General features: G+C 42.4%; 1 protein-coding gene across 3 annotated transcripts in view; it reads right to left on the bottom strand.

Annotated features, from left to right (window-relative positions):
• akap6 (A kinase (PRKA) anchor protein 6) overlaps positions 1–14,733 on the bottom strand; it is a 134,056-nt gene that overhangs the window by 56,708 nt on the left and 62,615 nt on the right. For all 3 annotated transcript variants that reach the window (XM_044046748.1, XM_044046746.1, XM_044046747.1), the window contains exon 14: positions 2,055–2,188. In XM_044046748.1, coding sequence (XP_043902683.1) covers positions 2,055–2,188 — 134 coding nt within the window. The remainder of the gene's footprint in view (positions 1–2,054; positions 2,189–14,733) is intronic.

Genomic DNA, 14,733 nt, shown 5'->3' on the forward strand with positions numbered 1-14,733 from the left:
TATGAGTAAAATCATGATTTCTTACTTTGCCTCACTCACTCACTGAATGAATGAATGAATGAATGAATAAATGAATGAATGATTCTTTTAAATACACTTCAGGAGCCTGTAAATGTCACAGTTTAAGATTTAAATGTTCTTTTATTTACTTTTTCATTGACACACACTTTTGAATGAGTGAATATTCAAAGATAAATGAACAAAAATCTTTTAATGTTCATTTAAAATGAAATCTTTTTTAAAAAAACATTCAGTCTGACCTTCATTTTCTTTACAACCGAACCAAAACATGTGAGATTTACTTCATACCAAAGTCATCACACACACCACTGCACCACACACACACTACTGCGCCCCACACACACACACACACACACGCACAAACCACTGCACCACACACACACGCACAAACCACTGCACCACACACACACACACACAAACTACTGCACCACACACACACGCAGCTAATACATGAATAAACAATTAGTATCCGATGCGTCCGAAGCAAATTACTGAAACATAAGAAACATAAGACTGCAGCCACAGGAGAACACACACATTTACATATGTGTGTGTGTGTGTTTTCTCTCTGTAAATGTAAACAACTTCTATTTCTTTTGTCCAAATCAAATAGAGCATGGTGTGTGTGTGTGTGTGTGTGTGTGTGTGTGTGTGTGTGTACTTGTACATAAATCTTTGTGAGGACCAAATAAACAAACTGAATAAACCACACAAAGTGGGGACATTTTGTTATTTTGTCCTCAGGCTCAGTCTCCACTTAAAATGGCTGTTTATATGTTAAGACTCAGTTTAAGGGTTTAAGTTAAGGGCAAGTGTCCTCACAATGGCTGCTGTATGGGAATGTGTGTGCGTGTGTGTCTCCTTCATGAAAGTCACAGTGATGACACGCTGACAACTTCCATAAACTCTGAACAAACACAACACACTCCAGACTCGCAGTGACCAATTTAACATTCATTTGCATACACACGACTTGGTGTGTGTGTGTGTGTCCTGTGTGTGTGTGATAACCACAGAAGGAGGCTCCTCAAAGCTGAGGATGAAACACCAAAAAGGCAGCGTGACCAAAGACGCTGCTCGCCGACCACACCGCATTACTGCTGGTGACACACACACACACACACACACACAGTGTGATAGCCTGTGTCTCGTTCCTTTCCTGCTTCGTTCTCTTCTTTCCTGACAGAGAATATAATCACAGTGTTTCTGCTGTTGTGCTTTTGGATTACCATCCTTTTTTTATTTTCTTCATAATTCTGAAAACAAACGCAGACTTTTTCTAAAACTGTAGCTTCTGATAATTATTAGTCTACATTTTCTCTGTCATACTGCAAACAAAACTGTAAAGCTTTGTCGGTAAGTCATGTCATGTTTGGTCATCCATCATGGTGACAATAATAACCTGACGTTTAATCCAAAATCATGTTTGGCTGTTTCAATCCGTGTGAGGGATTATATTCATCACACTCAGATTTAGACTACGACATCTTTAAGAACATGTTTCACGTCTTTATCTCACTGTGAGACAGACGTTTGTAAACCGCTCACTCTCACACACCAAAGAGCCCATAGAGAAAACCAGTGATTTTAGCTCGCGGGGACACAGGAGCTGCTGGTCCTCTGCTGCCTCGTGTGGTCACTTTGTGTCACTGACGTACAGCTGAATGGAGGATTTTAAATGCTGAATTGACAAAATCAGACATTTGAACTTAGTGATGGAGGCAGCAGTGTGTGTGTGTGTGTGATGTTAAAATCACTGATTTTCTCTATGGGCTTTGGTGTGAGAGAGTGAGTGGTTTACAAACTTCACGTTCCTGTAGGAAAAGTCATGAGCATATTGTGAAGACATTCTTTAACTTGTTAAATCAGATGTCTGGGTCTCCAGACCACATTTGGGTCCAGATCCCGGGTTTTAAATGATGAAAAGGTCCAGGTCAGGTTCATGAAGGTTCACAGTGGTCCAGGACATCTAGATCGCCCCCTGGTGGCTGGTCATATAACCTGCACCCTCCATGTGAGTGAGGAGTATTTACCTGTTGTTGTTCCTGGGCAGCTGGCTATACTGCCTCCTGCTGGTGGCTGACGGGTAACGCAGCGTGCTCAGTTTGACGACCATCTGCTCCAGCGCGGCTCTCTGGGCTTCATGCTGACTGGACATCAACTCGGCCTGGAATTTAAAAAAAAAAAGACATGGGATTTAATCACATGACTTCCAACTGTTGGAGGGTGGCTCAGTAGTGGTGGAACGGGTTGTGGGTTCAAATCCTGCCTCAGCATCTCCGATGTGTCCCGTCTCACAAATCTCATCTGAAACCACAGATGAAAGCATCACTGTGTGTTCTTGTATTTGTTGCCTCTTTAGGACATTTTTCATAAACACTGACCTTGTCAGGACCAGTCGTCCTCATGGAGGCGAAAAGTGATGAGTGAATGGGCGTCTTAAAATTTGATTGGAAACTGGACACGGAAAAGAGGGAGGAGCTAATATCAGAGCTGAAAATGTACCAACTTTCCTAAAATGTCTCAAATTTTCTCAAACGTCTCCACTTTTCTGATGATTTTCTAACCATTAACTGGTTTTGGTTAAGGTTAGTGATGAGACTTTGTTGAGTCTGTTCAAATGAATAAAAGTCAGTTCAGAGTCCTGAGAAGAATAGCTGCACAAACCTGTGTGTGTGTGTGTGTGTGTGTGTGTGACAGAGAGAGAGTGATATATATAGAGAGAGATCATCGTTGTGTGAGTGTGATTAGTTGTTTATCGGCGCTGAATGAGGTTCGGCCGTGGCGCGTTTTGACGGACGTGCCCTTTAAAGCCCAGGAGCGGCCAACAAGCCACTAGAAACACACACTTCAGGCTTATCCTGCACTCTCATCTCAGCTCACACACACACACACACCTGCATATCCATATGTACATGTATGTGCATACAAATGTATGTTCACAACACATCACGCTACCATAAATTAGCCACACACATACACATTTAGCTTTCCTCAAATGATCACACACACACACACACACACACACCTATGTCAGATCCAGACACAATCACACAGAAGCACTCAGCGCCGCTCACATGTAATTGCATACAAACCATATGGAGATGAGGCTTCAATTGAACCAATGAAGGCAGAGTGAGTGTGTGTACAAACACACATACACACACATACACACACACACACACACACACACACATATGGCCGCCCCCGGTTTCTCTCCCTCGTTCCGCAACAATCTGAATAAAGCGTGCCGGCGTCGCGGTCGCCATCCGAGCTACTTAGCGGACTCGGCGGAAAGATCTAGAAAGGTCATCCAATCTGTGTACGGCAGAGTCGCTCAATCAGAGAACTAATAAACAAACCGGCAATACACAATCAACAGCTCCGCGTGTGTGTGTGTGTGTGTGTGTCGCAGAGACGCAGCAGAAGCTCTCAGAGAAAATGTTTCTCACTTTGTCGTAATCTCTCTCCACTTTCATTCATCTCTGCTCCTCTGTGTGTGTGTGTGTGTGTGTGTGTGTGTGTGTTGTGTTTGCTGCCTGGTTAGTTTGACAGTGAGTCAGTAAATCAGTCAAGTTGTTCATCAGATGGTTACAGTTGTGTTTCTTCTCTTTACAAAAGTTGCTCATCAAAACAGCGGAGAGAAAAACTCTGGATCCGTTTTTAACCATAAAATATACATATGTGGATTATAAACAGGCAGTCTTCACATAAAGTACCTTAAAGGCAAGTATGTGACCAGAAAATTTAGTAGAAGTTGAAGTAAGTATCACTTGATATAAAATATATTATGATATAAAATGTATTTAAGTTCTGGAGGTAAAAGTAAAAGTATTGTGGGTTCAATTCCCGGCTCTGCTCGTCTACAATTGAGCCCATGTTGCAGCATGTGAGTGCGTGTGAAAGATGTGTGAATGTGTGAAAACTGCTCAGATGAACAGAGTGACAGGCTGAGTGTCCTCATGTGGTCATTCACATGTACGTCTGTAACGTCTGTAAAAGCTGAATGCAGTGGTTCCAGTCTGTTAACAGAAACTATCAATCAATAACAATCTGACTCATTTGATGAATATGAAGACGCTGGAGCCTCTGACACACACACACACACACACACACACACACACACACACACACACACACACACATACACACACACACACACACACACACGTGTCGGGAATCAAGACACATTTTTACAGCAGTGGAAAAAAAACATGTGTGCTTGCTCAACACACACATACATGGGTGTAAACATGAATGAACACACACACACACATACACCTCAAGGGAGATGTTCTTGTGAGGGTTTCCAGGGATGCTGGGTAAATTGGCCCTGACATGTAAGCAACAAGCCCCGAAATGACTTGATTCAGCACATTGTACACACACACGCGCACCCACCCACACACACACACACACACACAGACACCTACACACACACGCATGCACACACAGAGGTTGTTTTGTACTGCTTATGTGCATTTATGTTTGTTTAAATACTACGTGTGTGTGTGTGTGTGTGTGTGTGTGTGTGTGCGTGTGCTTGCACGCTTATATTAGTGTGTCTGATCGTGTACATGTGTGTTTGATTCCCAGGGTTTTCCCAAGGCTATAACTGCCAATCAAACAGCAGAGTCGGGACTGAGAGTGGAGCAGCAGCAGCAATAGTAACAGTAGCAGCAGCAGCAGCAGCAGCAGCAGCAGCAGCAGCAGCATCAGTAACAGCAGCAGCAGCAAACACTAAAACTCTACCTGATCACTCGATAGACGACTCAATCAACTAATCACAACTGTATCAGTTTCAGAACCACAAACAGAGTCTGTCGCCTGTGGAGTGAGGAGTCACTTCTCCTGCCCTTGGAGAGTCTGGTGACTTCTGAAAGTTCTTCACTTTCATATTCAATATAAAACATGTTTAATAAGCTGGAGAATCACAGAAAACACTCCACACTCACACTCTTTTAGTAATCAGTTAATAATTGATGAGTTGATTATGAGCAGTTTTTGCTTTTAAAACAAAAAACGTTAATGAGGCGATAAAAGAAAGAAAGAAAGAAAAAAGGACTATTGTTTTTTTTAATAAGTGAGTCTTTTTTCTGTTTGTCTTTGGATGTTAATTTCCAGCAACATCTAAGTGTGTGTGTGTGTGTGTGTTCACGGGTCGATACTGGAGGTGAGATATTCCAATAACAGGGTGTTTTTGTCTTGATAGAGCGGAGCAGTGGGTAATGATACAGGATCAATAATGGATATGAGATGGCTGCATTCAGTGAGAGACACACACACACACACACACACACACCTGTGCATGTCGATACAGTAATACAGTTTGATTTGTGTGAAGCGGCTGAATGAATCCTCAGCTTTCATCTTTGAGAGGAGAATAAATAATTGCCGGCAATACACACACACACACACACAGTCATTAAAATGATTGTTATTTCTCTGCAAAAGGAAAGACACAAAAAGAAGTTATGGCCATACTCTCTCTCTCTCTCTTCCTGTGCTACCTGTGACTCTCTCTCTGGACCAAACCCCAAAGAGAAAATCAGTGATTTTAACATCACACACACAGGAGTTGTTGATCCACTGCTGCCTCCATCACTAAGTTCAAATGTCTTATTTTGTCACTTCAGCTTTTAAAAGTCTTTGTTCAGATTAACCACGGTGACACAGAGTGACCACACGAGGCAGCAGAGGACCAGCAGCTCCTGCGTCCCTGCAGCTTAAATCACTGATTTTCTCTATGGGCTTTGGTGTGGGAGAGTGAGTGGTTTACAAACTTCAGTTTCCTGTTGGTAAAGTCTGTCCCACAGTGAGATAAAGACGTGAACATTTGACGTAGATATCGCAGAATTAAACTGACGTAGATGTTATTATAATTCCTATAGATGTTTAAAGTGTAGATTTACCACAGTCAGATTTGACAGACTATAATAAAAACCTGCTGGATTCCCCCGTGAGGTCGTCAGCTGTCTCTGTCTGCGATGTCCCCTCGTCCTCGTCCTCATCAAGATCACATCTTTTATTTTCACGCTGGTTAATTATTTCCTCATTAGTTTGCGTGTTAATTAGTACAGAGGCGAGTGTTAATTAGCTGTGTTAATGTGAGCTGCTGTATTAACACCTGCCCCCAGTGCTGGGCTCAACCACCTGAACCTGATCCAGAACCACCTGAACCTGAACCTGAACCAGAACCACCTGAACCATCTGACTGATCATGACTCAGCAGTTTTCTACATTACTTTAGTTTTTATATTCTCCCTGTTGATGATAACAGCTCAAGTGCACAAAAAGACCAACTGTGCCTACAGGTGGCGCTGCTGCTCAGATAAATGACTGTGTCGCTTGGATGCATAAAAAGACAACATCATTTTAAATTTGTCCAGAGAAATTTGTGCATTATGACTATGTTCTTTAAACAGAGGTCATTAATATTAGTATTGATCACCAATATTGGTATTGATCAGCTGCCAAAGTGTCGCTGCTGGAAATATGTGTGATCAAAGGCAGAGAAACACAGTTCACTCTTTCTGCTTCTACAAATGTTGATTTTCACTGCAAACAAGTCGTATTAGAGGAGACAGCACACACACACACACACACACACACACGTCTCTGAGCCAAATGAGCTGATCTCCCAGCATGCTCTAGTGATGCAGACCTAAAACACCATTAAAAAAAGTCAAGCAGCCCAGAGAGAGAGAGAAGAGAGAGAAAATGATGATCACCTGAAAAATCAATAACACTTCTCCAGTCCCTGCTTATACACACACACACACACACACACACACACACACACACATACACCAGACTGCGGGTTATTGGTTAAAGACACAGCAGCATGAAGGCAGCAGCGTCTTCCATTGGCTCAGAGACACTGAATGACACACAAGGTCATTATGTGTGTCTATTTATCAGTTCATTACACATACACACACACACACATGCATGCATGAGAAGAAGGATGGAGACAGAAGGAGGACAGGAAACATCTAAAGTCTCCAGCAGTGACTTCAGTCACTTATTTAGTGTTTGTCTTCATCTCTGTTAACTCATCTGCCACTTCAGAGAAGGTGGAATATCCCTTTAAAGTTTACACACACACACACACACACACACACTGTGTTCACTATGAAGAAGCCCAGAACATATTTTGGAAAGTGAAGACATTCTTAAAACAGTAAGGTCTTGATTTACAAGGTGAGGAAAAAAGAGTAAATCTACAGAGAGGACATTTAAGTAAAGTGAGGACATTTAAGTAAAGTGAGGACATTTAAGTAAAGTGAGGACATTTTAAAGTTTAAAGACTACTTTAAAGTCCACTGAACTAATCAAAGAATAAAAAATGAAATCCTGCGTCAGCACAAACTAAACACACTGTCCACAAACTGTCCTCCTGTTGTTTCCTCCTCCTTCATCCCTCCATCCCTCTCTGTCCATCCCCTCCCTCCCTCCGTCCTCCTGGTCTGTCCATCCCTCCATCAGGTAAAGTGACCTTGTATTTCATTTACTGATAATTACATGGATTTATTCCACTGTGAGGCTTTAATTAGAATGCGAGAAATATTGATTGCCTCCATCATCTCCCTCTCTCTCTGCATTCATCCACTCATCCCTCCATCATCTCTCTCTGCATTCATCCACTCATCCCTCCATCATCTCTCCCTCTGCATTCATCCACTCATCCCTCCATCATCACGCCCAAACACAAACAGAGAAAAATCTTTGCATGTTAACAAACACTAACAAATGTTGACTTTATATATATATTATATAAGTATAAAATGACTTTTATTAAAGTCGTGACATCACTGCTGATGGTTTTAATGTCACAATAACACAAACGTCGTGGTCAACAGTTTAAATGTGCTGCCGCCTACAGCCTGAAACACACAACTGCATTCAAGTTCAAATGTGTCCATTTTTAACGCATCGTATCAACTCAGGTCAAGTGTCAAAGGTCACCTGACATGGTCGACTACAGGACATTTAAGGAAAGTGAGGACATTAATGGGAAAAGAGGACGTTGAATTAAAGTGTGGAAATTTAAGAAAGTGGTGATATTTACATAAAGTGAGGACATTCAGTGATTTTGTCACGCTGTATCATCTCAGGTCACATGTCAAAGGTCACCTGACAAGGTCAACCAGATTACTCTGACGCATCTGAGACGTCGTCTGACAGACTGAGAGCTCACACATCCCAGAGACACCAACGACAAAAACACGACGCCATATTTAAGAGTTTAAAGCTGATTATTTTTTGAACAATCATCACAACAGTATCTTAGTATCACAATGATGGCGTGTGAGGACATTAAAATGATTATTAATATCGTTCCAATCGCTGAGCAAATAAATGAACCAACTTCGTTTAAGAAGAAAAAACAAATGAACTTTCACCAGAAACGACAGCAGCTCAGGAATTCTCCCGACATGAGACGTCAGAGACTGCACATCAACCACCGACACACCGATCAATAATTAGAAATTAAATAATTAATAATGAATCACCTGTGTAAGTCAGTGTTGCATTGTGGGAGTGTGTGTGTGTGTGTGTGTGAGAGAGAAAACAGAGGATTAAACAGAATAAAGACCTGCTGACTTTATTTTCTGCTGGCCCAAGCAGAAAGACGCAGTTTGATGTTTGAATAATTATTTTGGTGCCAGTCCATTTCTGCTTCCCTCCATATTTAATTAAAATATCATTTTAAAACATAATTAAGTTTTTAATCCGACTGCGAGTGAGTCTCCAGCAAAGCAAAGACGACACACACACACACACTCTCTCTCTCCCACCTCACCTCACTCTATCAGCAAATTGGATGTTGCCTGCAGGCTACACACACACACACACACACACACACACACACACACACACACACACACACAGGTATGTAGTGTATCTTCAAAGCTGTTAATAAGGTAGAAATGTTGTGAATTCTCCGAGCAGTGTGAGAATATCCAGTCTGTGTGTGTGTGTGTCAGTGTGTAAACACCCAGCATGGTCGAGCTAATTATGCATGAAATCAAATATGATTTGAAGGAAAACACACACACACACACACGTCTGTTTGAAAACAAACACAGTGAGGAGTTGTTGTGGTTCAGGAGGGCAAAGGTAAACACATCCCTGCTCTGTGATTGGCTACTGTGACTGCTCTTTAAAGTGGATAAGGTCACATATTTAGGAAGAAGACATTTTAGGAAACATCTACTTAATTATTCAGGTTCAGTATAAGTGGAAAATAAAGACTGAAAATAACAAACAGCATCATCAACAGGGGTCCTTGAATGCATCGTGTAACTTCTCCTCTAAGTTGAACATGCTGTGAACCCCGGAGAATTTATGAAATTCACAAGGGTCCTTGAACGCATCTGAACATGCTGTGGACGACCCCACAGAGGTGATGGCGTTTATGTGGTTCCTTGAATGCATCTTTTAGCTGCTCCTCTAAGCTCGTTATACTGTGCATCCCACGGAGGTCAAACCCACAACCTTCAAGTTGAAAGACGACTCACACCACCACTGAGCTACCGTTGTGCCATCACATATAAGCGATGATATTTACGAGATTCCCTGAATCTCTTATAGAGATTCCCTCTTAGCTAAACATGCTGTGAAGTGATGGAAGTTAGGAGGGTCCATGAATGCATCTCGGGGCTCTGTGGACGCGTGTTACTCTCACTCGCTCTCATGCACCACAGTTTGTTTGAATGTAAAATGTCATTGTTACGTTGTTGCAGCACAGGTTTGACGGCAAAATGAACGTTTATTTTTCTCCCTCCAGTGAAGTTAGTTTGAGGAAAGCAGACGCTGCTGGAGCACGACCACCAACGGCTTCACCTATGCATCACACACACACACACACACACACACACACAGAGGTGACACGTGTGAATGGAAGAAGAAGAAGAAGAAGAAGTAAAGAAAACATCACGTCAGGCCTGACTGAGTTGAGAGCATTAAAAATGCAGCAGGCTTCTCCACAATCAAATTACCTTCAGCCGCCTCAAAGGCTCCTCATATCCATCAGCACGGACACCGCGGCCTCCGAAACAAGCTAATTAAAAGTGGCGTTTATTTACGTGGCGGGTGGCAGAAGGGAATTAGGATTTTTGGGGGGTAAATTACGGGTAATTAAGGTCCATTCTGTGTAATTCCTGCTTATTAGATCGTGATTTGACGACGAGCATCTGGAAGTCTGAAAGTAATGAGTGACGCGACGCAGGGAGGAGAGCGACGACGTGGTCATCGTCTTTTATTTATCTCACTGCTTCTCCCCGCGTTCACCTCCTCCTCTTCCTGGGGATTTCTACTCTGCTCAAGGACGCTGTTCCAGTTATTTTCAATACCAAAGATGGAACATAAATCATGAGGTGTGACACAGCGGCTACAAACCTCACCCTGCACTGACACACACACACACACACACACACACACACACAGACACACACAGAGGAAGAGGAGTGAGGGAGACTTTCTGTCTGTCTGTGCAGCCTCATCTCTCTGAAAACTAATTGAGTTGTTTCAAGAATTTAAATAAAACAATTACAACAAACAAACAAACACGTCAGAATGAAAAGACCAGATAAAAGAGATTATTCTGTTACCATATAATGAACCAGATTATCTCCTGAAAGTGAGAGAGAGAGAGACGGAGAGGGAGAGGGGGAGGGAAGGGAGGAAGACAAGAAAGAAGGATGATAAAGGATAACAGGGAGAAAAGAGAGAAAGTTGTGAGGAAAGAAGGAAGAAACAAAGGAAGAAAAGTGAGGAAGGAAGGAAGAAAAGAGAGAAGGAAGGAAGGGAGGAAGGAAGGATGGAAAAAGAGAAGGAGGAGTGAAACTGTAAAAAAAGAAAACAAGAAAGAAAAAGAAAAGAGAAGATGTTTTACAGCTGTTGGCATCTGTCACTTTGTGCCACCGTCGCCCTCGAGGGTCTTTGTCACTGAATTAACACGGTTTCCACGGCAACAGTGCCCCCCCCCCCACACACACACACAAGCCAAATCAGTGGGGAATTAAAAAAGCTAAAATAACAAACAGAGGCCGTTAACACGGCGTCTCCGCCGGGAACAGACTCCGATCTTTTTACGGCCTCGTTAGTCGAGGAAGAGTAAAACCAGATCGACCAGTCAGAGACGAGCAGCTGCTCCAACGACACCTGAGGGAGCGCTCGTCTCCGTGGCGACCCGCGGAACACCGCCACGTCCTCGCCGCGGCGACAGAGGACGTCCTCGCGAGCTGCAGTGGACAAAGACGTCAAACGTATAAACTGTAACTAGGAGTCTGTCAATCTGTCACAATTCACTTTCATTTATGAATGAATGAATCCCCTCAATGGTCACATGTCACACGGAGAACTTTATAGAGGAAATAATCTGGTGTTAAATGTTAGCGGCAGAGCATCAGCACACACACACACACACACACAAGTTTGGCTCATTTTTGTCATGTTTTATCTTTCGTGACATTTTAACAAAACGGTTTAACTTGTGTTCATGTTTAACTGTTTCATGTCAGTAAAAGTTTGTCTCTTTGTCGGAAAAGAGAATCAAAAAAACAGAGAAAATCGCCCCTGAATATTCAAGGAACGAAGGAAGGAAGGAAGGACGGACGGAAACGTCAGTAAAGAAAGAAATAAATGAGGAAGAAAGAAAGGAAGGATGGATGGAGGGAAAATGTGAGTAAAGAAAGAAAGTTGAGGAAGGAGGGAAGTGACGAGCAAACAGCTGATTAAAGTCAAATCTGATCATAAAAAAACTGCATTCAAATGTTTGATTTTTCCAGTTTTAACACATTGTTTCCGACTTCTTTAAGAAGCTGAACCTCAGTCGACTGTGGACCATTCAGTCATTCAGTCATTCACTCTCAGATGAATCCACCAAAGGCACAATGTGATATTTAATATTTAATACATTCACCTAATCATGCTCACACCTCTGACTGTGTGTGTGTGTGTGTGTGTGTGTGTTTATCCGCAGGTCATTTACTGATTTTTACACACAAGTGATGTATCATAATACCAAGCCCATCTTCTATTATTCTTCTCCTTCATCTCTCTCTCTCTCTCTCTCTCTCACACACACACTCTCTCTCTCTCTCTCTCTCTCTCTCTGCAGTAGCATCTTCTAACTCCTCGGTCAAAGCGGAATAATTGTCAATGAATATTTAACAAGGTTTCAGATGGAGGGATAGACATCCTCTCTCTCTGTGTCTGTGTCTGTGATCCAGGCAGAGGTTAGTGATACAGCGTGGTCAGTGGTGCGTGCCTCAGCCGCTGGATTAGTGGAGGAGGAGATGATGAAGTGCAGAATAAATACTAAATAAACACCCTCTGCTCTGCTCTGGCTCCACATATACAGTAACTCCACATTTCTCAGCAGCCATTTTGTTTCCTTCTCGCCCCTACACCACCCCACATGCCCCCACCCCCCACCCCACAGCTCCACTGGTCTTTACTGTAGAACGTCATGAAATTGTAATTAACCACGGCGTTTGTAATTTTAAAAGCGGTGCAGATTTTCACGAGTGTGTAGAAAAGTTTTAAATATTCAGAGAACGGTCGACCAGAGAAGCTGAACATCTGACCTGACGTCAGCTTCAGCACCGAGGCCCACAGGCCCTGAGGCTGTCCAACTACACACACACACACACACACACACACACACACACACACACACTGACAGTTTGTGAAACACAGATGGTTTCAAGACGAAAATAAAGAGTAACACAGATTCATGACCCAAACCCAACACATTTTGGGGCCACTCGGTGGCAACAGGAAATACCATATACATCTACATGTCCATGCGCTGTGCTCACAGGGATTACCGTATCCAGCTCAAAATGGGCGAAATCACTAAAAAACACATTGTTGATTCTGTGTGGTTTATGGGAAACCATGGCAACCGTACAAAAACCAGGAAACTGGACCTAACAGTGCAAAGGACACTCAAATAGACATGAAAATTGACAAAGTCGTCAACAGTGGCACAACGTATATTTATTACATGACTAATGGAATAATAACAATAAATATAATCCTCTGTAAAAAAAGTAAGATGTAATATAGATAACCTGAGGAGAAACAGAGGCTAATGTTCTGTGAACGTTGTGTGTTAGTAGAGGTTAGAAGGGTCTGATGTGGATCACAGGACTGTGTGTGGCAAACTGGCTCCACAGCGCCCCCTAGAAAATTGAAAATGAACATCTGCAGCAGCTGTTTTTCATTAATCAGGATGAGATCTACAAAAACTGCTGTTTCTCTTTCTTATTTCTTAGACTTTTAGATAGAAAACTGCAAAGAGAACACAGAGTAGACGCGGATCACGAGGTGAAACGTGGGATTTCATGTCACAGGACTGACCTCACACATCTGTCAGACGTACAGAGCCTTGCTCTCTTTTCTCTCACTCTTTTCTCTCTCTCTCTCTCTCTCTCTCATTGTAATCAGCAGCCCTTACAGCCAATCTGCTGGCCATAAAAGTGTCTGCAGCCCGATGATGTACGACTCGCAGAATTACCTTATCTGCTTCTGATTTACTGTGCCTCACAGGTAGAGAGACAAAAACAGCCTCCACACCTCCGTCACATCCATCTATCCATCCCTCCATCCTCCTCATACACCCCGCACCCCTCCCACACACACACGCTCGGTCCTCCTCCTCCTCCTTTCTGCTCATCTTTTGTTCTTTTTGTGTCTCCACATCTTCATTCATATTTTTTCCCAATTTTATTCTGTCCATCTCTGCGACCTCAGTGTCATCCCTCCATCCTCATCTGCAACTATTTAAATAATCAATTAAATGATTTTTCAGCTTCTTAAATGTGAATATTTTCAGTTTATTTTGCGCCACCTCGCAAGGAAATCCTGTAATAGTGACAATTAATCAATTAATAATGACAGAAACAGTTTTTAGGTCAAAATAAAAGATATTTTGAAGCTTCCACATCACTTTTATTAAAGTAAATTCACGTGTTATTGATGATTTCCTTATTTTGAGACAAATAGCAACAAATAAATCGATGGTTCATAAATAACTAAATTCTTAAAACAATTAGAACCAGTTTGTGAGATTTTTCAGCTTCTTAAATGTGAATAATTTCTGTTTATTTTGCTCCGTGTAAAACAAAGACATCATTAAAAAGGGATTGATTTTAAGAACGTCGTCATTTCCAGGTTTCTCTGACATTTTATGGACCAAACTGATGAATTGATTAAGTGAGGAAATAGTCGACGGTTTAATGGATTATGAAAACAATCCATCCGTCTTTCTGTCCACTCCTCTTTTTTATTTCCCGCCTTTCCTTCACACCCCCCTCTTCACCTTTATCGCTTTCTAATCCTCCGCTCTTCTGGTTCTTTCCTCGTCATCTCTGGACTTCTATCTCTCCATCCCTCCTCCCTATCCTCCCGTCCTGTGCTCTATCCTTCCTTCCTTCATTTGTCCCCGTCATCTCCTTGTTCCATCTTTCCTCCATCCATTCACGCTGTCCTCGCATCTCCTTCCTTCCATTTGTCCGTGCTTTTCATTTTTCAACTGTGCTTTCTCACATTCCTCACTCACTTCTTTTCCTCCCCTCCCTCCTCCCTCCCTCTCTCTCCTTTCCTTCTGTTCCATCCGTTATTACTTCTCCCGCTGCCTTCACTCTCGGCGTCCTCGTCTGCGTAAACACGACAACGAGGATGTGACGGTGATTTTTA

The sequence above is a fragment of the Solea senegalensis genome, linkage group LG16 (genome assembly GCF_019176455.1).
Source record: "Solea senegalensis isolate Sse05_10M linkage group LG16, IFAPA_SoseM_1, whole genome shotgun sequence".
NCBI lineage: Eukaryota > Metazoa > Chordata > Actinopteri > Pleuronectiformes > Soleidae > Solea > Solea senegalensis.